This window comes from Antechinus flavipes, chromosome 3, assembly GCF_016432865.1.
Source record: "Antechinus flavipes isolate AdamAnt ecotype Samford, QLD, Australia chromosome 3, AdamAnt_v2, whole genome shotgun sequence".
NCBI classification, from domain to species: domain Eukaryota; kingdom Metazoa; phylum Chordata; class Mammalia; order Dasyuromorphia; family Dasyuridae; genus Antechinus; species Antechinus flavipes.
The window spans coordinates 435804886-435832873 of record NC_067400.1 but is presented as its reverse complement, the minus strand read 5'-3'; the positions used below and the strand labels follow the sequence as shown (position 1 = coordinate 435832873).

General features: G+C 31.9%; 1 protein-coding gene across 9 annotated transcripts in view; it reads left to right on the top strand.

The window, feature by feature from the left end:
- The window catches only part of PKP4 (plakophilin 4), a 220850-nt gene that overhangs the window by 172935 nt on the left and 19927 nt on the right, over positions 1-27988 (top strand). For 8 of the 9 annotated variants that reach the window (XM_051986337.1, XM_051986338.1, XM_051986336.1 and 5 more), the window contains 6 exons: positions 652-840; positions 3693-3909; positions 8771-8903; positions 12950-13163; positions 24562-24745; positions 27730-27847. In XM_051986337.1, coding sequence (XP_051842297.1) covers positions 652-840; positions 3693-3909; positions 8771-8903; positions 12950-13163; positions 24562-24745; positions 27730-27847 — 1055 coding nt within the window. The remainder of the gene's footprint in view (positions 1-651; positions 841-3692; positions 3910-8770; positions 8904-12949; positions 13164-24561; positions 24746-27729; positions 27848-27988) is intronic. The other variant, XM_051986340.1, reaches the window with a different exon arrangement.

The following is a 27988-nucleotide window of genomic DNA, read 5'->3' as shown; positions in this document are numbered from 1 at the left end:
TGGCACAGTGGATAGAGCACCAGCCCTGCAGTCAGGAGGATCTGAGTTCAAATGTGGCCTCAGATACTTAATACTTCCTAGCTATGTGACCCTGGGCAAGTCAGTTAACCCCAGTTGCCTCAGCCAAAAAAAAAAAAAAAAAAAAAGAAAATGAGATTAGAAATTTCAATTTCGAAAAATGGGTTAGAATCTAGTTTTATTATCCATTCCAGATAGGAATATAATATTAATCATTCCTGTAACAGTTTTCCTTTCACAGAATTGTAAGGCTCTCAGAAGCCAAGTTCTCTAAAGATCCCCTCTACAATATACTCAGTCATTTACCTTTTGTGTGAATGCTTTTAATGAAAGAAACACACTAATTCCTGACTTATTCCTTTATATTTTTAGGCAACTCTTTTTGTTAGGAAGTATCAAGCTTCAATCTTTCTCATTGCCACTCCTGTCCTTCATTTTTAAATGTGCCCTTTTCACTAGATTGCCAAGAATACGTGTATTTCAGAAATATTAATGAGTTCCTTTGTATATTTATTTGAGTTTAATGGTATTTCATTAGAAAATTAGTTATTATGGTTAGTGTTTTGATGAGGTTTTTTTGTTATGTGTTCATTTGATCTTTCCTGTATCTTTATGAAATTTTCTTGCTTATAGGCTTGAGAAGTTCTTATGCTAGTCAGCATAGCCAACTTGGGCAAGAATTGCGTTCTGCTGTGTCTCCTGACTTGCATATCACCCCTATATATGAAGGGAGAACTTACTATAGTCCAATATATCGTAGTCCAAATCATGGAACTGTTGAGCTCCAGGGGTCCCAGACAGCATTATATCGCACTGGATCAGGTAGGTATTAAATTTTTTACTCATACAGTTATTCTGTTTCCCAACAGAAGATTTATACTGTTGAGACTGTGTTCACTTTCAGAAAAAAATAAGTTTGCTGTCAGAATGATTGGTGAATAAGCAGTAATGATAAATTAATAAATAAAACTACTTAACTACTTATTCACAGGTAATATTTTCACAGGTAGTATTTTTTGCTTTGATTAAATCTAATCAATGAACATGTAGATTATACTTTTTTAGAAAACTAGATTTATATTTTAGAAAGATAGCAACTTGGAAAAGAAAATTATTCAAGTTCAAATTTTCTTAAGTTTTTTTAATCTTAAAGCAAATACTCAGAGAAAAGTTCACACACACCCTCTTGATTTATTAAATCCTTCTTTTTTATAAAGCATTTGATTTACATTGAATCCTAAAACTCACTGGACTCTGAATACTGGTAACCTAATAATAACATAAAACAAAAATGAATATTAGACTACCAGCTGAAATCTGTGGTAGTAATAGTAACAATAATCTGAAAAACCATGACTGAGTCAAATGGCTTAAACAATTTGAATTATTGTCCAGTTCAACTGTAAAATAAAATTTATAATTTGGACAAAATCTTTGTTTCTTATCATTAAAATTAAAATGTGTTTTTGAAAGCAACCAACCCCTTATCAAAGTACTTAAAGCATACTTTTTTTCTTTCCATTGGTGTTTTCATTAGTTACTTCACAAATATTCAGTTCAGGTAGTTATAATAGTTAGATTTGATGAGATTATACTATTTTCATTCTTAGCCTATTTGGCGGTTTGGTTTTTTTTTCATTTACTTATTTCTTTTGTAAACCACAAAATTTTATTAAATACATTAAAATCTGTATCCTAAGGAGTTATATGATACTCCTCATAAAAATAGTTTTGTTTTGATAGTGTTGATACCTGATCACATTTTTAACTGCCTTTAAGTGTTAATTATTTAGTTAATTTTGTTTTAATAAGATATTATTTTTCCAATTACAGGCAAAGATGGTTTTTAGCATTCATTTATTTATTTATCTATTTATTTATTTTGATTGTGGCTTTTTATTGACAAAACATATGCGTGGGTAATTTTTCAACATTGACCCTTGCAAAAACTTCTGTTCCAACTTTTCCCCTCCTTTTCCACCTCCCCTAGATGGCAGGTAGTCCCACACATGTTAAATATGTTAAATACAATATATGTATACATATCTATACAGTTGTCTTGCTACACAAGAAAAATCAGATTTAGAAAGAAGGTAAAAATAACCTGGGAAGGAAAACAAAAATGTAAACAAACAATAACAGAAAGAGTATAAATGTTATGTTGTGGTCCACACTCATTTCCCAGTGTTCTTTCGCTGGGTGTAGTTGGATGTGTTCGTTACTGATCAATTGTAACTGCTTTGGATCCTCTCATTGTTAAAGAGAGTCATGTCCATCAGAATTGATCCTTATATAGTATTTTCGTTGAAGTATATAATGATCTCCTGGTTCTGCTCATTTCACTTTCCATCAGTTCATGTAAGTCTCTCCAAGCCTCTCTGTATTCATCCTGCTGGTCATTTTTTACAGAACAATAATATTCTACAACATTCATATACCACAATTTACTTAGCCATTCTCCAATTGATGGGGATTCATTCAATTTCCATTTTCTAGGCACTATGAATAGGGCTGCCACAAACATTTTTGCACATACAGGCCCCTTTCCTTTCTTTAATATTTCTTTGGGAAATAAGCCCAGTAGTAACACTGCTGGATCAAAGGGTATGCACAGTTTGACAACTTTTTGAGCATAGCTCAAATTGCTCTCCAGAATGGTTGGATTCATTCATAACTCTACCAACAATGGCATTCATTTTTTTTAAGAGTTTGAGTTTCAATTGTTTTTCCTCTTGCTTAACTCTTACCTCCCCAAAAGTAGCAAACAATCTGAAATAGGTTATATATATCAATCAATTTTTAGCATATTTCCATGAGTCTTGTTAAGAAAGAAAAATCAGAACAAAAATGAAAAACACAAGAAAAAGGGGGAAAAATAACTACAAAGGTGAAAATAGTATCTTTTGATCTGCATTCAGTCTCCATAGTACTTTCTCTGGTCTTTTGGAATTGTCTTGGATCACTATGTTGCTGAGAAGAGCTTAGTGTATCATAATTGATCATCACATAATCTTGCTGTTGCTGTATACAATGTTTTCCTGATTCTGCTCCTTTCACTCAGCATCAGTTCATAAGTCTTTCTAGACTTTTCTGAAAAAAAGCCTATGCATCATTTCTTATAGAACAATAATGTTCCATTACATTCATATTCCACATACATTCATATTCCATTCATCCTTAACTTATTCAGCCATTCCCCAATTGATGAGCAGCTCCTTTATTCCCAGTTCCTTGCTACCACAAAAAGAGTTGTTACAGACATTTTTGCACATGTCCTTTTCCCTCTTTTATGATCTACAAACCCAATAATGACACTGCTGGATCAAAAGGTATGAACAGTTTTATACCTTTTGGACATAGTTCCAAATTGAGTTCCAAATTGCTCTCTGGAATGGCTGGATCAATTCAAAATTCTACGAACAATGCATCAGTGTTTTATTTGGCTATATCCCCTCAAACAATTATCACTTTCTTTTCCATAATCTTAGTCTATCTGATTAAGTATTTTTTTAAATGGCTAATTGTATAAGATTTTACTCATACAAAATAATTGTAACTATTATACTATATAAAGCATAGAAGTTGCTTTCAGATTATAAAGAAAATATATATATTTTCATTTAAATATATTATCAATTCATATATAGATTTTGAAAATATTGACTTTGTACTAGGTGTTGGAAATCTGCAAAGATCATCCAGCCAGCGAAGCACTCTCACATACCAAAGAAACAATTATGCTCTGAACACAACAGCTACCTATGCTGAACCTTACCGGCCAATGCAGTATCGAATGCAAGAGTGCAATTATAACAGACTTCAGCATGCAGCACCAACTGATGATGGAACAACCAGATCACCATCCATAGATAGCATTCAAAAAGACCCTAGGCAAGTATCAATGACAATTATCAATAATTATATAAAATTTTTAAAAATTATTAAAAGTTCTTAAAATTAAATTTTGTTTAAATACCAATCCTGTAATATCAACAGTTTTATTTCACATATGATGATCACTGAAATTGATTCTAAATATGAGTTTCTTTTTATTATTACTTTAATCAAAGTATAAAAAATGCATGTTATTGTTTGGCATGGTTAGGGCATTGATCAGTGAAGTACTTAGGTAGTCAGAAAGCATTGATAGGAAAATATTCCCCAACTTGATTTATAGGCTACCACTAAACTTGACCTATTAAATATTAAGCATGATGATTTATTAGTATTTTAAAAGCGAGTTCTAAATTTTACCATATTGGTGTATATATACTTATTAATCAATTTCTTTTAAAACTTAAATTTTATGAAATTTTTATGAAAATTTATAAATTTTTATGAAAATTCCATTTAATATAATTTTGTAATAAAGTTATCTTAAAAGATTGGTTTTGTTTTGTTTTGCTAGTCAGTAGGGATTAAATGACTTGCCTTCACACAGCTAGTAAGCATTAAGTGTCTATATCCATATTAGAAATCAGATCCTCCAGATTCGAGAACCAGTGTTCTGTCTACTGTATCATCTAGCTGTCCTTACCTTGAAAGATTAAAAAAAGATTTTCCTTTTAATTTTTTAGCAAGATTTTTTTCGATATTTGCATTTAATATACCAACCATTCAGAAATGTACATAATCATTTCTTAATTGAAACATGTTAGTTTCTTTAAGTAATGTGCATTTAAAATTTAGGAATAATTGGTAAAACTACTCCCTTCCGAGGCAATTGGGGTGAAGTGACTTGCCCAGGGTCACACAACTAGGAAGTATTAAGTGTCTGCCACTAGATTTGAACTGATTTCTGGGATGGCGCTCTAACCACTGTGCCGCCTAGCTGCCCCCCTTTTTATTTCTTAAAAACAAAAAATTACTACTAAATTTTATTTCTTTCTGATCATCTGGATTTTGGTAAGATTCCAGTCCTTGTATCTTCTCCCTCTTCAGTATAAAGTTATTTTATTAAATATAAAGTATATTTCAGTATAATCAGTATAAAGTTATTTTGTTAAATAACTGAGAACTGTTTGAAATGTATTGGTCATAGATTCCCCAATACTATTTCTATTTGCAGTAAAATCATTTATTTACTTTTTTTCATCGATGTCCATTTGTCAAAAGTTGCTTATTCATAGTCACAGGGAAGGTACTCAAATAATCTTTATTTTCTGATGTTTTACCAAATGATGACAATGACCAATTTATTACAAACTATGATTGTAAGTTAATGTTTTTTTTAAAGTACAATTCAGATATTCTTGGACCACCCTTCCCTCCTTTCCACACTCAGTTAGATTCTTTACCTGATATAATAATCAAATGTTGCTTAGTAGAATATTACTAAGTTTGGGTGGCATTGCTTGCAATTTTATCTTGACTGAATTTACAAAAATAAATAAAATGACAGTATTTATTATAGTTGAGAAAAGCAATAAAGTATCCGATCTTTTCTATTTCATATATGTCCCCAAAGTCTCCATTTTTGACCTCTGAATTTATTCACTGTAAACAGAACTTCAAGTATGGTAATGTAGTTCAGTTATTCATAATATGATAATTTCATAGTCTAATGCTTAAAACTATTATGGCTAGCTTTGATGATGTGAAACTTTTTCTTATAATGAACTTCCTAACAGGAATAAATTATTATCTTAGGATAATAATAGTAGCAACTATACTCATAGAAATTGAAGTCAAGGTGAAATCAAAGTTCAGAATTTGAATTTCAGAAAAGCATGGAATACAAAGTTTTAAAACATTCAGCAAAGTCCTAGTTTCTTTACTGAAAATCAAGCTGTGCTTTTAAAGCTTAAAACTACACTAAGACTTTGGAGACATTCTGTACTTTTAATTGTATTTCCATTCACTTGTAATCTTCACATGTGGAGAAAGTAAATTATATAACACTAATTTATATCAAGTCAGATTATTATACTTCATTATAATTTGGATTGTTTTAATATTGTATACCAAACATGACAATTTAGCCTTCATTGGATTGATATCACCTCATCCTTTGTGATTCTTATTCATGTTTTTCCATTAATCTATCACAGATCACCCAAAGTTCTAAATGATATTTACTTAGTTCTTTTCATATTTTATAAATATAAGCATAATTGCTTATTAATGTAAATTGAGGCATAAAATAATTCAGGGAAGCTCAAGTCTGACTTATTTGTCCACCACCTTCTTAATTTCCTTGCCATCTTTGCCCTAACTCATCCCTCTCCATTTCTGGAGCTTTGATGAAATTGACTCTTAATTTTCTTTGAATGGTGTGTATCGATATATTCCCCCAATGCTGTCTCTTTAACTTTGTCAGAGAAAATATCTCTTTTCATAATCTCTACCTCCCCAACCCTGTTCCTGTTAAAACCCTTTGAGAACACAGGTTGTCTTTTCTTTTCCTTTCTTCTTTTTAAGTTAGTATCTTTGTGTTTGGCACATAAGAAGTGCCTAATAAATGCTCTTTTATTATTCATTCATGAATATAATATATGGAATCATTTCTCTCAGGACTAATTTTAGCATTAGAATTCTAAACATAGACCATTGAGAAAGTTGTTCACTATTCACATCATAGGAACAAGCCTTAAAGGTTCATGAGGTCTTAATAGGAGGACACAATGAAGCAGCTACCTCCAAAATGAAATTTAAGGTTATGATTTTCTACACTTGATGTATGAGTTGGCCCCAATTTTTAATAAAAATATTTTAAAACTTAAAAGGGCAACTAATATACCATTCTATAGGTATCTGTTAATGTTCCAAGGACATATAAGTAGTACTCTTGTTGTATTTTGGTTTATGTAGTCTAATTTAAGTCATTGAATATATGTGGCTACATCTAGCAAGAAGTAATCAGATATAATTTTGCTGTTTTACTCTAATTTTTTTTTAATTCTTCCATATTTCCAATATAAGTACTTTTTCTCCACTTCTGCCCATCACATCTTGATACTCTGAAAGATCTTTTTTAAAATCCCTGTAGTTAAACACTAATTCTTATTTTTATTTCTAATATAAAATATATCACATAAACTTGTCAGTCAAGCATTAAGTGACTATTGTGCTTTGCTAAACATTGGTTTAGCAAAGAAAGGTAAAGAACAATCTCAGCTTACAAGGGTGTTTTCATTTACATTTTCTTTTCATACATAAGAATAGCTCGTGTCAGTAAACATAATACTTATCAAATAAATTATGAAACTGGATCATTTAAATGAATTTCTTGCTAAATTTTCTTCATTGCCAATGAGGAGGAAACAAGATCCTTCATTGTCCCTCCAAACCTCAAGTTTGCAAAAAGAAATTAAAACTGTTCTGTGAAATTGATGAAGAATTCTTTCACACATGGGTAGGAAAAGTCCTCATTCAGACACTCAAAAGACCATGAAGCTAACCTAGGATTGCATCCTCTCTACAGATTTAGCTATATTTTCTAGTGGTAACCAGATAAAATAAGAGTTGAATACTTATTGAATTTTTCTTTAATGGGCACTACTGAACAAATCTAAAATATTTAATTTCCTCTCAATTTAAGTGACGTTGGTTTTATTATTTTGAAACTGTCTAATCACTATGACTACAAGGGATATGAAAAAATAGGGGGGAAGTGGAGGAAAAAAAGAAATATTGCAATTTGTGAAATCTGTGTTTTATGAATACAAGTCCATTTCTGTTTATTCAGACATCTAGCTAATGAATATTTATACTCTTCATATATGTTGATCTCCTTGCAAAAATGATCCAATTTGGAGTTATTTTAGATTTTTAAATGTTCGGATTAATGAATGGAATTTGATCAACCACAGGAAAACCTGGTTTAATAAAATAAGCTAAAAGACTCTTCTTTCCTTTTAAACTTAAATATTTTTTTACTATTTTAAATATAGTTCTTTTTTTCTTTTTTCTTTTTTTGTCTTTTTTGGTCTTTTTGTTGTTGTGGCAATTGGGGTTAAGTGCTTCCCCGGGGTTACACAGGCAGGAAGTGTTGAGTGTCTGAGGTCAGATTTGAACTCAGGTCCTCTTGACTTCAGGACTGATGCTATATCCACCACACCAACTATTTGTCCCATAATTCTTTTTTCTTACTAATAATACATAGATTCTTGGTGAGTTTGTTTAAACAAGTAATTTTTTTTTTCTTATCCCTCTATTTAAGTTCAGCCAACTTAGATTGTTAGATCTATTTTCAAATGAGCCATTTTTCACATAATGTAACAGATTTATATTTAACAAGCACTCAGACCTTTTCAAAATTAGGCCCATAAAATTAGCACAGATTTTCTGATAACCTGCTATTCTTTCATTTTTCACCTCCCTTTTAAGTTCCCTCAATTCACTAATAAAGAACCCACACTTATTCTGTATCAAGCACAGCCAACAGTTGTTATATAGATATAAATTCATTAAAATTAAAACTATAGTCTTGTCTAGTTCTATGAAAAAAATAAAAGCTACTCTTAAAAAATAGCATTTTATTTTAATGAAACCAGTGGGAAGAAGTTTTATATATTATGTTTTTCTTTTGTCCAACTATATCTCATTAGTTTTATATATATATATATATTTTTGGTCTGAGCCTTTGAATAATTTTATCACTTGGTTTAAACTTTACAAAGATTTTTGGTATTTTAATAATTTTTTGATTATGGTGCAAAGGATCTCTTACTTGGCAATAGAAACAATGATTTCATTGTGCCAGAAGCACAAATTTGAAAAGTTTTTGGGATCTTGTTTTTTTCTCATACAGAGAATTTGCTTGGCGTGATCCTGAATTGCCTGAAGTCATTCACATGCTACAGCATCAGTTTCCATCAGTTCAAGCAAATGCAGCGGCCTACTTGCAACATCTGTGCTTTGGAGATAACAAAGTGAAAACTGAGGTACAAGATCTCTGAATGAAAACAAAGGAAAGATCTTCAATTTAGAGGTCTCATAGTCAGGGTATCATTTTATTCAATTAAGTAGTCATTTTACTAAACTTTTATTATTTTGGAATCCTACTACATATTTAAGTAATTCTCATAAAAGTTAGAATGATGATCTTGGAGTAATTATTATTTGTTTTTATAATTAGCTTGTTTTAAGGCATAGAAAGGCTAATCAATTTAACCTCATTAAGAAAAATATTTTCTGGTACAGAGCTTTAGAACAAAAACATTGTTATTCCTTAAACTTAATAAAAGGAAATGAATATATATATATATATATAAAAACTATATTTGATATGATCAGCCTTTATGTTAGCACATAGTGAAGTGAAGCTATAAGAAGTTTTAATCATGAATTTCTATAAACTTTAAGTTTTATCAGAATTTATTTTTTTCTGAAGCAATACTAAACTATTGATTATTGAGAGCTACACATACTTATCCATCACAGATGTCCCTTAATCTTTGATTTGACAATTAAATTATTGTTTTTACAAGTTTAAGCTATAAAATACTATATGGATGGATACCAAAGAAAGAACACAGAAATTATACTCAGCCTCTTTGGAATATGCGCTGTACTTGACAATTTCTGTTTTCTATTTCTTTGCTCATCATTCCCTGGACTGAGAAACAGCTATCTCTGTCACAGTCCACTTTTTGGACCACAAACTGTTACCTGTTCTTCTCACATGACCTTTTCCATACTGCCTTATACCAACTATCACCTGCAGGTTTGGGTTGAAGGGCAAACTGGATAGTCTAGATTTTTACAGAATATTGTAGCTTGAAGGAAGAACTGTGGTAGAGATGCAGAATAGTTCATCCAAACTTTGGATCTTAAATGTGAAAAATCTTATAGTATTTTTACTTGATGTGTCTTATGGTCTGAATTCTTATATCTTGGAGATTATAACAGAATTGTGGTCTATGCTAATCTACTATCACTTCCTGCTTGTTAAGCAAACATAATTATTTATAAGATTCTGGAGTGTTGCCTCCTTCTTGTGCCTTGTTATGACATGGAGATTGCTCTATGTCCTCAGTGGCCATGCCAGGGAACTAAAAGCTCAGACAGCTCCTAACTATCTGGGAAAATGTGTCAAACTAGCCTACCTACATTTGGAGAGGCATACTACTAGGTTGACTTAGGTTGCTGAATTATTCAATCTTTGCAATTCTCAAAAACTATTTGAATCATTGATTGGTGGAGGAAAATTTACATTGGTGAAATTGCAAGCCAATAAAGTATGTACAAAGTATTGTTAAAGTACATAGAATTTCCATTGAATCATTAAAAGTCAAAGCTATAAAGAAGTTTACAGATCATCCAGTGCCTTCATTTACAGAGAGGGAAAATAAGATATTAAAGCTTTTCTTAGGTTACACTACAGTTACAAATAGGTTTATTCATAGTTTCTTAATGTCTTATGTAGTACATATTTCACTCTGCCATTCCTACCTCTGGTCATTAACTACCTGTTGCCCAGCAAGGAAAACCTACCTTCTAGAGGTATGTTAAACACCATCAGTTAAACAAAATTCTAGGTCCCACAAACACAGATAACAAGGTTTCAGCAAAACTAGATAGATCTTTGGTTATTTTTATTTGTCCTTCAGAAAACCATTTTTGTAAGTTAATTTGAGTATAAACCATATGGCTGTTTTCCTCATTTCTGATTCATTTGCAATCTCTGATGAAGAATAAGGATTACATATGCCCCTCAAAATTAGGTATAATTAGTTGAGTTCTTGTGATCTGCACAGCTACCTGAATTCAGATTTTATTTTGATTCATTGTCTTCTGACTACAGTTTGATTGTCTTAATGTAATCTCAAAACTTTTATATCAGCTTCCAACTTGCCCTCCAAAATGCATAAGTTTAACTGAAAGGCATATTTCTTAGTGTAAATTACCTACGAAATTAAAACTAGTTTGACTCCATATTCATATAGGGATAGAACATTCAACAACATAGCTAATCAACCCAGGCTGTGTGCAAGATACCGTGAAAGATTAAAAAGAAAATCAAAAAAAAAAAAAAGAATGAAATCATTTCATAACAAAGAAGAAATTTTTGAAAATCAGAAACTACTATGTCCATTTACATGTCAGCAAAACATACAAATCAAATGCACTTGATAAATGAAAAACGAACTAAAATAAAATAAGAAATTAAGGTTTTAAAAAATCCAGTTTTTTTTTTTAAAAGAAGAAATCAAGTAAGCCATAAATGAAATGTTTTTTTAAAAAAGCCATTCTCTAGTATAATCAAAGACATATGTTTGCAATGGAGCCACACTTAGAAATTTTCTCACTACATTATTTGACATAGTTTTTTAAAATGCTAACCACAGTAATAAGATAAGGACACAAAAAATTAATATTGCCAAAGTAGAGATAAAATTCTCTTTCTTGTTAGGTGATGTGACATGTACTTACTAAACCTCAGAAAAGTCAGTGATAAAATTGACAATGAATAGTTTCAGCTAAAGAGCAGAATTCTACATTTAATCTACAGAAATGATTAGCGTTTCTATGTAGCATGAAGAAAAACGAGGTAGAAATTATAAGAGGAATTCTATCTAAAATAAATAAAAAATACATTGAAATCTCTGGGTTAGCTTACCAAGAGAGAGACGCACGCATGCACATACATCCACACACACGCATGCACGCACACACATGCTCTCGCACACACACGCAAATATATAGTCTATAGAAGTAATTCACAGAATGTCAAGTGTTTTTTGTTTTGTTTTTTTTCCAGCATGTTTAATTGAGCTAAATTTTCTTGTCTATTCTTTGTGATATGTCTTTAAGATAAAGTAGAAGGAAAGATAAATGAAGAAATGTGGGTGATAATATAAAAATAATATTTTATTTAAAAACAAAAATAATTTTATGCAGTCAACATTGACTAAATATTACAATCTTCTGATGTCCTTTAAAGTTTGTTTACTTAAGAATTTTGCTCCCTACTCCTGGTTAGTATGTGGTATTGTACTTAATAAATGTTAGCTTTGCCAAGCCTCTCTCTAGTATAGGGCTTTATTACTCCAAAATTGAAGTATTGAATTAAAGTATTGGCTGGGCTTCTTGCCTCTATTACCTCATTTTTCTAATGAGGTCTCTGAAATTGAAGGACCAATGATACTTAGCATTTATGTGATGCTGAGTGATTCACTTGTCCTTTGAGATGTCCGCCCTACTGTTGTCACTCTATTTGAAACTTCATTGGTTTTCATTTATCTAACATATAAATCCTATAGTTTAAAATTTTCCACATTCTATCATTGCCCTACTTTCCAGCCCTACTTCATATACTTTCATCAGTGTGCCTGCCAGCTCCTGACATAGCTTTTATTTGCCTTTCCCATGTATTCCCTATGTCTAATTGACTTCTCCCATATCTATCAAAAATATATCCAAATCTGTGAGACTTGGCTCAGATATTATATTCTCCATGAAATCTTCTCTGATTTGCGAGCACTTTGCATATTATTCAATTATGTTCCATTCCTTTTTTCAGTTAAATGCTTATATGTTGCATTGGACAGGTAGGTGAGATAATGGTTAAAGTGTTGGACCTGAGGTCAGGAAAAGTAATCTTCCTCAGTTCAAATCCAGCTTCAGATACTAGCGGCGTGTCCTTGGACAAGACATTTAGTCCCAATTACTTCCATTTTTTCATCTGTAAAAACGAATTGGAAAAGGAGACAGTAGTCTTTGTCAAAAAAAAAAAAAAAAAATCCTAAAAGGAATCACAAAAAGTTGGACACAATAATAACAAATGTCACATTGCTCTGTTAGTTTTTAAACTTCTTGAAAACCCTAGAACATACTAAATATAATCTTAGGATTTGATCATTCTGTACTTGATAATGATGATAATAATAAATGTGAAATTTTAGGGCACTTAAAGATTTAAATTATTGGAATTTACTGTCACACATTAGCAGTAATGTTGAATTGTGTGTTTTCACTGTTTTTCTAGGTATGTAGATTAGGAGGAATCAAATATCTGGTTGACCTTTTGGACCACAGAGTTTTGGAAGTTCAGAAGAATGCTTGTGGTGCACTACGCAACCTTGTTTATGGAAAATCAACAGATGAAAATAAAATAGCCATGAAAAATGTTGGTGGGATACCTGCCCTATTGCGATTGTTAAGAAAATCTATTGATGCAGAAATAAGGGAACTTGTAACTGGTAGGTACAGAATATTTTTTTTCCTTTTTTCTCAAAGATGCTGTTTCCCAATAATGGAAATTTGAAAACTTACTATAATTAACCTAGCTTTTGGGCATTGTCAGAGAATTTAATAACTAATCAAATAATCAGTATGAGTCTACAGTAAAACCGACTTAACATATAACTATGCAGAATATGGTGCAATCTCTCTGATGATAAGAGATCTAGGTGACAACACAGTAGGTAAAATGCTGGAACCTGAAACGAGGAAGAGCTAAGAACAAATCTGGCCCCCAAACTTTGTAATTGGATGACATTGGGATTACATTATCTGTAAAGTGGGGATATAACAACACTCAGAATTGTTGCAAGGATAAAATGACATATTTGTCAAGTGCTTTGCAAATCTTTTAGCACTATATAAGTCTTAATTATTATTATTGATATTTAACTATTATGTCAATATACATGGAAGTGTTGGTTAATAGTAACTTTTGGTTTATAGAATATCAGGTAAACTATAATTTATCATATTTATATTGTACACAGGACATGAATAATATTTTGAGAATTTCAATAATCAGTAAACATTTATTAAATAAGTAAGTCCTGAGGATATGAAAAGAGATAAAAGACAATTCCCTGCCCTTGAGGAACTCATAATCTATTTGATCAGAATGTTTTCTTTTGGAGAAGTAGGAAAATAAAAGTGTGATTTCATTAACATAAATAGCTTCCAGAGGGGAAAACTCCTACCTATGGTCAATGAGTATTTTTCTGCAATTTTTAATCTTTGTAAGTTGGTTGAAACACTGAGAGGAAGCTAATAGCCAGGTCACTCAAACAGATGATATGCCAGAGGCAAAATTGAACCCTGATCTTCTCCCAACTAAGGGCTGTAATAGAGTCTTACAGCAAAACTATCTGATTAATTAAAGGACTTTTTGGAAGGCAAGGGTATGACAGATGTTTTTCATGTTCTTTCCTCATTTAAAGGGGGGGGGGGAGGAAATAAGGGGGGAGAGAGATGTATTCTTTGTTTCTGCTTTGTTTTGCCTGATTAGGAAGTTAGAAATAAGTGATCTAATGAAGCATTCTTTCCTAGATTACTTCAGAGATCAATATAGCATACTTTTTGCCCATTGACTTGAAAAGGACCCTAATTTTGAAGAATAGGGACTGTGAATACCTAACTCCTATACCTATTTTATTTGGGAACATAGTTAAAATTGTTAATGGCATCTAACGGATAAGTCTAATGTATTTGATGGTATGTGAACATTTATTATCATTAAGCCCAAACTATAGTTTTATTTTACAGGTTTTGTTTGTTTGTTTAATATTCAATGGCTTTGTTTAGCAAAATGAATTCTAATATCTGATATTTCTATATTAAAGTACCATTCACCTATTCTTATGCTCCCTACCTTTTAAGGTGATATTGGGCTTCATAAAGGTTATATTGGACATTTCAGGAACCACAAGTGAAAGCCCATTTAATGAAATACCATTCTTTTATCGTGTCATCATTGTTGATATCCATTAATTTTATGGAAATTGAATTCTTAAGAAATTTAGCTCCAATTTTGAGTTAATATTTATTTTTGTCCAAAGATAATTTTATTTAACTTTTTATGTCTATGAAGTATAATGGATCATTGAATACAGTTAACAATCTTTACTTTTTTAAAGACAGACATTGTTATTTGTTTTATTTCTAAGACTGGAATCTAGTTACAATATGTGGTTTTGTTTGTTTTGAAACATTTTAATAAGATCATAATGCATTATTTTGGACCCAAAATTTTGATTTTTTTCAATTGTCATTTTATATTTTTTATTACAATCAATAAAATACCAGAAATCACCCTTTTCTCTTCGCAGGACCTACTTATTAAATAGAGCTGATTCCCAATTTCTCTTATAATGAATTATCCAATGGAAAAAAGTGCTTGGATTTTGTTTTTCTTGTTGTTTTAGTTGTTTGGGAGTTTAACTAAGTTTGTAACAGGATAATGGGGATTTATAAAAGAAGGAAGGAAAGGATAATTTCTATAGCTAGCATGTCATCAGGTACTTTGTTACTAAGGATTATTTATTATGTTAAATTTGCCTCATTGAGATTAGTAGAACATTATTAGAATATAACTTTGTTATACAAAAACTTCTTGGTAATGGTATTTTTTTGTCATGCAATTCTAACCCATATATACATTCCCTACTATGAAAATGTAATGTTTTGTAAAATCAAAATTCATATTTCTGATTTATTTAACAGAGCCATAGAAAAGCATGTTTCTTGTCCACCATTAGTTTATTGAAGACAGAGACTTAAAAAGCTATGTTGGTCTAGGAAAATAATACTTACCAACTCCTGTTTAAGTGTTTCATGACTTTAAATGACTAAACCTGGACTAGTCTTCCATGCATAGCTCTGGTCCATAAGACTTGTATTCAAAGTTTTTTCAGCCCTGTAAAAAGCTTCTATATGCTTTCATTCCCTTGGCACAGCTTCCAGAAGTCAAGGTCACCTTTACACTATGCTGAGTAATTAGCAAATTAATGAGGAAATGGATAGCACTTACTAAGAATCTCTTGGGATTGGAGGATGCTAATAGTTTTTAGACTGTCAAGTTTTAATTTACCTTTTGATACTCTAAATATGAAATCCTTTATTTCCCAAATATTATCAAGTGCACATATTGCTGGAGGAGTTGAATCTTTCAAATCCAGATACCCTTACCATAAGCAAAACCGGAAGAAGGAAGTTGTAGCTAAATGTAAAGTTGATTCACAGGTTAAGCAATTGGTTGAATTATTTTGGTGGTTGTTGTATTCCCAAAAGTTTCAAGAATTTTTATCATGGGATGTTTCTTCATCACATGTAACAAGAAATGTTTATATTTGGAAAAAGGACCATTGTGAAAGTAATTGTGGCTATATACCAACATCACTTGCATAGCATGACATAGAGAAATACTGTAAAGAACTTAAGATCTTCCAAAGCACTTCAACATATGCCCTGGTACTTAGCTATTTCAATGCAAGGTATGGGAATCATTGGGAAAAGGGAGAAAAAAGTGAAAAAGTAATGAGAAAAGTAATAAACATAGTTTATCCAGAAGACTCATTAAGAGTATAAACATCACTGTGTAGCTGAGGTTGAATGGAGTAGGTCATGAAGATATGGATATATAAATGGATGTAGATATATAGTGTGAGAAAAAGAGAAATAATTTAGTGAAAGACATATGGAAGAATTCACTCTTCCCACAAGTACTTCAACAGTGAAAAATAAAAGGGGGATGAGATCAAATAATCAAGAAATCTAAAAAAAAAGAAATATCAGCATACTTTCATATCTAGCCTAGCATTGCACAAAAAGCTGCCCAAAATTCAGGAGTACTAGGTAAGGGATCTTATCTATAAAGTCAGCACTGACTCAGATAAAAAGCCAAAAATCTATTAGAGTAATACAAAGTGGGGAAAGAGATTGTAGAAGAATACAATATTGCTCTGACCCAAAGGGGAACATAATAAGGAGAAAAGAATCAGAGTTCTGACTAGAAATCTTTTAGTTTATCAGTGCTCTTAAATATATTAAAGGGTGTTGAGACTCCTTGTTAAGCACAAGGAATTTAATGTCAAGATGATTAAACAGTAGTTGCTCAGAAGTGATTTAGCCTGCCTCAGCAGTAGGTCCCAAATCAAAAATTTATGCTGAGGACATTGGCAGCAACTACTATTTAGAAAGAAAATCTTGGAATATGATCATCAAAAATTTCAGCAACAGAAACTTACAATCAACAAAAACTTAACCTGAAGAGTTTAGAATAATTCTAGATGGGGAGGAAATATACCTGTAATAACAGAAAGAAGACTTTGCATCACTGCCATTGAAAAAATCAGAGCTCTGAATTATAAATATAGGCATCAAGAGAAATCTAGAAGGGTAAATATATATTTGAGTAATCAAAGAATCCAAATTATGCCAATCTTTTTACCTTTTCATAGAGGAAAAAGAAACAAGTATGGCTTCAGAATTATGTAACACCAGGAATTCATACAGTGAGTTGGTTCTGTCTCAATAATCTTTGTTTTTTCTTTTCCTTTTATTTTTTTTAAATTATCCTTTAATGCGGACGCTGCTAGATCCTGAGTAATCCTTATTGTGGCTCCTCTATATTTGAATTGATTTTTTCTAGCAGCTTGTAGTTTTTCCTTGGTCTGATAATTCTGGAATTTAGCCATAGTATTTCTTGGAGTTTTGATTTTAGGATCCCTTTCAGTAGGTGATCGATGAATTCTTTCAATTTCTATTTTACCCTCTCTTTCTATGACTTCTGGGCAATTCTCTTTGATAATTTCCTGGAAAATAGTGTCCAGGCTCTTTTTTTCATCATATTTTTCTGGGAGTCCAATAATTCTCAGATTGTCTCTCCTGGATCTATTTTCCAGGTCTGTTGTTTTCCCAAGAAGGTATTTCACATTTTTTCCCATTGTTTCATTTTTTTGCTTTTGCTTGATTGATTCTTGGTGTCTCCTCGAGTCATTCAATTCCATTTGTTCAATTCTGATTTTTAATGAATTATTTTCTTCAATCACTTTTTAAATATCTTTTTTTCTAATTTTCTAATTGAGTTTTTGAGTTGTTTTGTTCTATGGAATTTTTTTCCATTTTGCCAATTTTATTTTTTAGAGAGCTATTTTCTGTTTCCAATTCACTAATTCTGTTTTCTTTGGAGTTGTTTACCTTTTCCACATCACTAATTCTGTTTTTCAGGGATTTGATTTCTTTATCCACTCTGTCTTTAAAAGAGTGGGATGACTTCTCCAGATTCTCTTGCCAAGCCTCCCTCTCCTTTTCCCATTTTTCTCCTAGCTCTCTTTTGAGTGCCTTTTTAATTTCTTCTATGAGAGTCTTGTGTGTTGAGGACCAGATGATCTCCTCCTTTGGGGATTCACCTGGAGACAGTTTGTTTTTAGTCTCCTCAGGGTTTGAAGTCTGTTCTCTATCCACATAGAAGCTCTCTATTGTGTGAGCTCACTTTAATTTTTTGCTCATTTTGTCAAAGAAAAATCAAAGAAAACAAACTAACAAGGAAAAAAAACAAATGCAGTCTGCTTTTTGGTGGGGGAGGGGCTGGGTGGTATTACCGAGCTTCCTCTACAGACTGCAGGGGGCAGCAGCAAGGCACTAGCAGGACAGCGGTGGCTGAGACTCTGAGAGTGGGCTGAGTCACTCCGGTGGGTGTGGCCAGGTCCTGAGAGACCCCAGCTTTTTGGGATTATAGTCTTCACCCTCTGTGTTTATAGCTTCTCTGCTTGTCTACTGGCTTGCTGCCAGGGCAAAGTAGCCTCACTGTGGTTCTCCCGGCAAAAATGCCTGAGATCACACCCCTTCCCACTCAGGTCTGCTCAGTGAGAGCTGCCTGCCAAGTGCTCTCACTGCTTGCTGAGCTCTCGCTTCTGCCAAGCTCTTGCTGCCTGCCTTCAGTCTGTGCCTGATCTAGCTGCCCATCCCCACCCTCCACCCTTCCTATCCCCCTCCCCACCCCCACCCCCTGGGGAGCAAAAACAGACCTTTTCCAGCAAATTTCAAGGATATCTTCTGTTGGTAATTATTTGTGGGTTTTTTCAGTCAAGCACTAATTCCGAGGCTTGTCATGAAATAAAGTATTCTGAGAGAAAACGCGGCGCTTACACAGATGTGTGCCTCCTCTTCCATCTTGGCCGGAAGCCCCTCAATAGTCTTAAAGGAAGAAAAGAGAGAAAGTGTATTATTATAGGAAAGAAATGAGAAACTTTGTGTGCCACATAAGTGGATTTGCTTATCCATTCTGTTAACCTCTTCCATTTCATGAACAGGTTTATCTCATTCATGTTCACAAGTCTTTTTTTCCTTCCATTCTTTTCTCTTAAACTATTTTTATTATTATTTTATATTTACTTTGGAGGGGTTTAAGAAGTGATCAGTGGTCCAAGATGATGGGCTTTCCTTTGCCTCAGGAATCTTTCTGTAAGTCACTATTTCCCTTTTCCAGGATTAGGTTTTGATCTGTGCTTGTTTTGTCATCATAAATTGTAAATTTTTCCTCTCCTGGTATTGGCCTTAGTTGAAACCTCTTCCTTTGGGTAAAGAAAGAGAGAAGAAGGGAAACTTTCTTTAATCCTCAATAAAATCCAAACTTGTCCTCCAAAGACGTGTACTGCACAGAAGTTTCACACCTACTCATCATAATTCTTTAAAAAAGTAATAATCAGAAAGCACTTGATGGTGAACATTGTCACCATATATATATATGGTTGTATAGCTTCTGAAAACTGAAAAAACACATGGGCTATGCAAACTTTATTAGCTTCTTAGCTATGGGTAAAATATGTTGGCAAAAATGAATGGATCAGTATTTCCTCTAAATATATATTGTTGACGACAACCTCATGTGGTAAGTGAAAAGCATACTTCAGAATCAGGAAATCTTGAAAAACTTGGATTCAAGATCTGCCACTCATAAAAACTAAGTGACTATAGTCAAATCACTTAGTTTTTCAGGGCCACCAGGTACTCTTAATTGCAGAGCAGAAATCAATTTGGCTGGTAAAGGCAGTTTTTTCAATGTGAGCTCTCTTATTACCAATAATATAATAATTCTAACCCAAAAAATATGCACATACATACTGTAGTTTCTTTTATTTTTGATGTTTTATAACAGGAAATGAATACTTGTAAGAGAGTCATAAAGTCACTAGCATGCTAAATTTGGATGTAAAGTCAAGTTCTCCCTCTTAACATATATTAACCTATGTAGTTCTTTGAATCTTCATTGTCTTTTTTCTTAAAAAAAAACAAATGATCTTATCTATTTCAAGGTTATTATGGAGCTAGATGAGATAAAATATATAAATTACTTTATATGCTTTTAAAACTATAACATACATATATAATGCAGTTATTACTATTTTAATATCAGGAGGAAGAATCAAAATCAAAAATAATACAGATAAAAAACTCCAATCTGACCTATATAAACAATTTATTCATTCCCTCAAAATGAAAAATGATTGGAAAAACATCAACACAGGATTATAATAATTTCATACAGATTAACTAACATAAATCAATTGTCATTAAAAAAAAAAAAAGACCAAGAGATTCTAAAAACCAGCTTAGTAAATTTAATCACCAAGCCAAGAGCAATACATTTAGAATTTCATCTTGTAAAGTGAATGTTGTACACAATAATAGCAGTATTGTTCAATGAAGAACTAAATGACTTAGCTATTCTCAGCAATACAATGATCAAGATGATCCCAAAGGACTAATGATGAAGCATATTATCTGCCTCTAGAGAAAGAATTGCCTATTGTTTGAATATAGATTGAAGCATGCTATTTTTCACTTTCATTCTTTTTCTTTTGAGTCTTCTTGTGCAAAATGACTATTATGGAAAGGTTTTACATGATGATACATATGTAACCTATGTCTAAATGTTTATCATCTTGAGGAGGGAGGAATAAATGTTTTAATGTTTAAGAGTTGTAACTGATTGCGTGGGGCAAGGGGGATGCAGAATTTTACTTTAGATGTGGCAGGGAGACATTTATGGAAAAATTAGACCCAACTAAGCAGTCATCTCAGAGTCATTAAGGATGAAATTTTTAAAAGGGCAGCAAGTCTATAGGGAGATAAATATTGGTTCTTCAGCATTGTGACAGCAGAGCCCCATCTCATTTTATAGAAAAAAGTAGAAATGGTACTAAAAGCAAAAAAAGAAGGAATTTAAATAGACCAAGTATATACAGAGGAGGTTCATCCTGGAGGTGATATAATTATCATAAAAGGAAATTGAGAGAACATAACTATTGACTTGTGCCTAAAACCCATCAAAAAAAATTTGCAAGAATAATTTACACAATTTAGGAGCATCCATAAGGAGACTTATAGGGAAAAATCAAGGCTTTTGCAAGTGATAATCTATAGGAAGACATCTTGACCATCACAGTTAACTCTAAGCTATAGGGAACACAGATTGCATTATACTTAATAATTATTGACTAAAAATAGCATTAATTCAGTAATGCAAAATGCTTGTGGCTCTTTTGCATATTTCAAAATTATTCAAGTTGTCTTGAAAAATAAAACGGAAAACTTTGTTTGACACATGTCAAACATGATAGATAAAGGTATGTACATTTGCCAGAAGTGTTTGGTAGTGTTGTGGAAGTGATTAGAGATTATTTCAAGGTGAGATGATAAAGTGCTCCAGATGTTCCCATTTACATGTGACATGCTGATTGTATCAAGCCTTAGAACATTTCAAGGCTTCCTTAATGAGCTTCCTAATCAATTTAAAGATTTTGGCCGAATTATCCACAGAGGGAAAACTATATGAATAATGGCTGATGTCCAAATTATGATGAAAATGAATAACCATTAGTTTGGTCCATTGTACATGTATATATGTGAATCTGATTATTCAGAATGTCTCAGAACTCTTAATATAATAAGACTTTTGGAACACTCTTGGAGCATGAAATGCATTTTAGACTTTACTCCTACTACTCTCAACCAGACTCCTGGAATCTTCCCAGATTTCGGTTATCATAAACTTTAATAGCTTATATGCTATTTATTAACTTAAAACAAAAGTATCTATGTTGTGTAGTGGATATGGATTGAGTGCTAGACTTAGAATCGAGTAATTTTGAGTTCTGATCTGACCTCAGATATTGGCTTAGACAAGTCACTGCCTCAGTTTCCTCATCTGTAAAATCAGAGTTATAGTAGCACCTGCCTTGCAAGACTTCTGTGAGAGTCTAGTGAGATCAGTTGTAAAGCACTTAGCAGAGGAACCAGCTAGTGGGCCCTTAATATATAACTCCCTAAAATTGCAGTGAGAGTATTCATACATATTTATAGTCATTGAATTGGGTCAAGAACTGAGCAAGAATAAAAAAAAAACTTTAACCCTTGAAACAAAGACTTTTTTTCTGATGTTTTTATTGGGGTTAAAGGCAGCAAATCATGGAACACATGGCAATGGATAGGGAAATGTTGGCTATGGGCATTTTAAGAAATTACAAAGATGAAGCAGATTAATGAATGTCACCAAAAGAAAATATGAGCAAAATAGAATATAGGTTGGTCACATGATGAAAGTTATGGGTAATTTTGAACCTTTTAGTAAGTTGTGTTACTATGAAGTTGGTATCAGCTGAATAAAACAACTTGGGAAAACCCTGTTCCCATGTTTTATTTTCATCAAAGATATCCTTTTATATATGCAAAAAACATTCTTATATGAAGTTGGAACATATGAGCCTATGAATTAATTTTCTTTCACTTTTCTTTTTGGAGGAGCAATGCTATCCAGGCATTTTCCCTATTCTTTTGGACCATCTCCCTCATATATCTTAGAAAACAGTCTCTTATTACTTTTAATGTTTCATTACCTTCTTCAGTGACTTCCTAAGTATAATATACAATCCAGCCAGTTTTCCTGGTTTTATCTTAAGTGACATTTGACATATATAGTGGATTTACTGTCATTGTAATTATGAATGTAAATTATTGTAGAATTATGATGTTGTGTTTTAATTTCCATTTGTCTGTTTTTTTGCCAACTATCTCTGAATATTTGGGGGACAGTGTGTTTGTTGAGTTTCCGTCTAACCTTATCTGTAGACCTCTACTGCTTTTCATCTTTTTATGAGGCAATTTTCATTTTTCATATATCTTGTTTTTAATGATTATAAATTATTATAAATTTAACCTAGTGTTACCCTTGGCTTACACTTAGCAAAAAAAATCAAGGATTTTCTAGCTAAAGTGATTTCAAGACCTTTTTTTTGCCCTCTTCGTTATGTTAACTCTTCTATCTAAACTGTTCTGTCTAAACTTTTGCAGTTAATGTTGATAAGTCATAGCTGCCTTTTCTGTTTTTTAGTGTAGGTGTCTTGTTTGAATATGTTAAGGTAAAGCTGTTAGAATTGTATGCAACTGACCCATTTTCTCATTCTTTTATGACATAGATTTTGGCTTTTGCTTTAACTAGTTTGAAGACTACTAAAAGAGATTTTGTTATACCATAGTGTATAGTTAGTGCATTTGTAATTGGTAAAGCCGAGTGCTTTTGCAGTAAGGAGATCATTACCAGCTAGGATAATTAAGGTGTGTTGAGCTTTAATGGATGACTAAGAATTCAGCAAGTGATAAGGGGGAAGGTAGTACTTCTACCTTTTTAAGTCCAATAGTCTTACTCCTACATCCAAAAAAAAAAAAAAATCATACTGTTTTCTAATGCTATAATTTTATTAAAACGTGATCCATTTTTGATCTTTATGATCTACAGGTAAAATTGAATTGTGCTGATTGTTGTAAATGTTGAAATATACCAACTCCATAAAGCAAAGGATGCTTCTATTTTTAAATCTAGAAAATACTATGCTTTATATGAAATTAAGATTTGCATATCATTTTTTAAGACCCATATCTCTTGTGTCAAGGGAAAATTGTATAAATAAATATAAATTGTATAAACAAATAAATAAATAAAACAAATAAATCTTTGCTAGTTGCAAGACATGATTTTTTAAAAGATAAAAGGCTATTTTTACCTTCTCTTGGTTGTATCCTGATTTATTAGTATAAAATAATATACAAATACAGTATAAATAAAATATAGTATAAGTATTTCTTTTCACAAAAGAAAGGATTCTGATTTCCTTTCTTTTTAAAAGATAAAAGGCTATTTTTACCTTCTCTTGGTTGTATCCTGATTTATTAGTATAAAATAATATACAAATACAGTATAAATAAAATATAGTATAAGTATTTCTTTCCACAGAAGAAAGGATTCTGATTTCCTTTCTGTTTAATTAATAGTCTTTTCATCTTCCCTGAGAGAAGTAGAAACAGAATTTTCTCTCCACTCCTTAAAATCACCCAGACAGCTCCTAAACAGCTTTTCTTTTACAAAGGATTCAAAAGTTCCTTCTTTCAAGGCATCTAATAGACTGACTGAGTATTATGTTAAGTTCTATTTATTTACCTTGTGGTGTAATATATTTGATCATTTTGAAACACAATAATCTGGGCTCTATTGAAGACTTTGAGTAATCTGAAAGACCTTAGAATGAAATCATAATGACTAATTTATTTCACAGAAGCCACTATTGCTTTTACTGATAAATCTGTGAAATCTCACTACAGCTTAAAAGAGAGTGGTCAACATGTTTTATAAAAAATCATGTCATTCCTATATGCTCAGTAAACAATTAGGACTTAGTTAACCTACTAAATGTCAAAGTGTGAATTAGACATTACTGATAGCATTTATTTAATACTTGTTAATTTTTAAACTAGAAAGACCTCTAAAAGATGTTGTTTGGTTTATTTAATGCAATTTTTTTTAAGGAGTACTCTGGAACTTGTCCTCATGTGATGCAGTAAAAATGACAATCATTCGAGATGCGCTGTCTACTTTAACAAACACTGTGATAGTTCCACATTCTGGATGGAATAGTTCTTCCTTTGATGAAGATCATAAAATTAAATTTCAGACTTCACTAGTTCTACGTAATACTACAGGTTGTTTAAGGTAATTTCTTAGTTACTTGCTGATCATTTAACTTTATAATTGTAATCTATACATTATAGGTTTATCTCTCAGATAGATTTGCTTAATTGTATTAAGGCTTTTTGGGTCACTGAATCTTTCTATTACAGAATTCAGACTGATATGTTTATTTTCACATTAGAAAATTGTCAACTTGTGACAGAAATTCTACTCTAAATAATTATTTTTTGAAGGATTGGTATTTTTTTATACTGCTTTGAGTCTCAAATTAATTTCAAAATTCCAAAGTTTTCCATATAAATCATATTCATTATTGTGTTAACTAAATATGATTTTTAATATATCTACAACCAGAAGCAAAGAGATTGTATTCAGTTATGAACAAAGGGCTGATCTTAAAGTGAAGAATACTAGGTTCAAGTTTAGTCTTTGGCACAATACCAACTTTGTAACTATGGCCAATCCATTTAAACTCTTAATACTTTAAGTTACAAGTGAATAAATAAAAGAAGTCTCTATAACAAGACTTCATAAAACTCAAAGGTAGCATGGTATATTGGAAAGATTAATAGATAGGAAATTAGGAGAGACATGTTCAAATCCTCTTATTAACTGTTTAAATTAAAGTTAGAGATACATAATTTATTTTAATTCCTTTTGATCTCTCTTAACAAATGCAAGTATTTTAGGAAAAATTATTTTTTGTGAAAAACATATCTAAATAGTATTTTTCAAGGTTACATTAAATATCTAAAGTTATTAATATTTTTTTAAAAATAAAGATTTCCTTCTATGTATATAATTAGGTGTTCTGTTAATATTAATACCGTTAATTGATGCTAACATAATCTTACCATAACAACCTTCAGCCAAGAAAAAATTTGGAAAGAAAATCTTTAAAGTCATTTGCCCTTTTGAGGTATGAGTTAAACTCACAGGTTTAAAGAGAAAGGACTACTTTACTTAAGCTAACTTTTATTTTCCTATAACAAGTGACATGAATACACAGGATACAGTAGAGAACATGGAGTGAATAAAATGTAGGCAAATTAGAAAAACTAGATAATATTTTAGATCTTCCTTAGTCAGGTCTTTACAATGTCGTTCCATTATTTAGTTTGAAGTGCAGCCATTTCCCAATTATTATCCATGAGATAAAAAACTGTTGTGTCCTCCTTATTGAGTCTTGTAAAGTTTTGATGATTCTCAGTCAGACTTACCAAATTTCCAGACATATGTCTTCACATAAGTTTTGTTATCCACCAAGAAACTCCTCTGTTTATATAGCTCACTGTACAATCCAATTACATTGTATAATTGTGTAGCTCAAGTAAAATCCAACTGCATTTTTATCAGTACACAGATAGTACACTTCAGATCTGTGAATGGCATACAAAGAATCTTGATAGTCTAAAGAGCTAATGGGATGAAATTGATTAAAAAGAAAGATGAATTCCTATTGTTGAGTTCAAAAACGCAGTTGCACAGGAGGCAAGTAGATTGCATGTGAAAAAGATACTTGTTCCAAGAAACTGCAGACTTACTGTGAATGAAATGACAGTGTGATCTGGAAGCAAAAAAAAAAATAAAAAACTAATTCTATCTTATTCTGCAGTAATAAAATTTAGTATCAATAATCAGGAAAGTAATAGTCCTGTTGATTAAAAAGGACAAAATCCAAAGTATCAGATTGAGTTCTAGGTATCACATGTTTAAAAAATATATTGGTAAACTAGAACTTATTCTAAGAGGGGAACTAGGATAGCAATGCCACAGAAGTATTAGTTTAAGTAATCTTAAGCTGAAAAAAAGTGAAGTCTTGTGGCAATATGATACTCTTCAAATATTTGAAGGTTTGCAATGTAGGAGAATTAGTCTGATTCTACTTGGTCTCAAAGGTCAATACTACAAATGGTGGGTTGAAATTGAAGGGAGTAAAAAAGATTGGGAGGGTTATAGATTTTGGCTGAGCCGAAGGAAACTTCCCAATAAATAGAGATGTCAACTTCCCAATAAATAGAGACGTCAAAAAACAAAAACATGGATTTCTGTCACTAAAGGTTGTTTTGCAGATAAAATTCATGATAAACTCTGGAGGCCTTTTCCTTCTTAAATATTCCATGATTCTGCTTTTTACCCCAAGTAACAATGCCCTACTCTTAAGTACAGATCATTGTTTTCATGCTTATCTCAGATTTCTCTCTACAAAAGAAGAGACATCCTTTGAATGGCAGTTGGGAAATGAGTAGAATGTTGAAAGGAAGTAACTCCCTAAGCAAAGCCTTGAAGTTGACTATATAGTTCTTATAACTAATTTAGTCTGAGAAGCATTGAAACAAAAAAAACTCAATTATTAAGCTAGCAGGTGTAGATACGAGACAGTTTTACCTGAATTTTCTTAAAAGAGTTGTCCAGCTTGACAACCATGCAGATTAGGGGTAGAAAACATCCAGCCTGTGCATCATATAAGGCCCGCCAAATCATTTGCTAAAGCAACCATAGGTGATGAGCTAAAAAGCTTACACAGCAACCTACCATGGCTTGAGATCTATAATTTGATAATTTTGTATGGGCCAAAGCATAATGTTATAAATAGCCAAATGACCCTTGGCAGAAAAAAAAGGTTCCTTTGCCCTCTAATCTAAAAGGAATTAAAGTCACTGTTAGCTTCCTAGAATTTTACAACCATGTAGTTTATTTAAAGAAAAACCTCAAAGTAAGTTTGGAGTTCTTGTTATTTGATTGCAAAAATTGCTCTCCCTCTCTCCCTCTCCTTCTTTCCCTCTTTTTGATAGTGATTATAAGTGAAAATCTTATGTAGTCAGTTCTTTTTCAAAATAAATTTTTTTTCTTTATTTTGTTAAACATTTCCTAATTTACCTGTAAAAAAAAAATTTTAACATTCATTTTTAAAATTTCTGAGTTCCAAATTCTCTCCCTCACAAACATTATGTGAATAAGTAAGTTATAAATTTTGGAAGTCTCACTATATCTTCATATTTTAGGAATCTCAGCTCTGCAGGAGAAGAAGCACGGAAACAAATGAGGTCTTGTGAAGGCCTTGTGGATTCCTTGTTATATGTGATCCATGCATGTGTGAACACTTCTGATTATGACAGCAAGGTATGGAAGAAGTGGAGTCAAGTCACATCATGAGTATTAAGGGGCCTTGTTTCAGTACACATGGAACTATGAAGAAATAGAAAGACTCAAATGACAGCCTAGCCATGGGTCTTCATCTGACTTTTTTTCTGAAACTTAGCA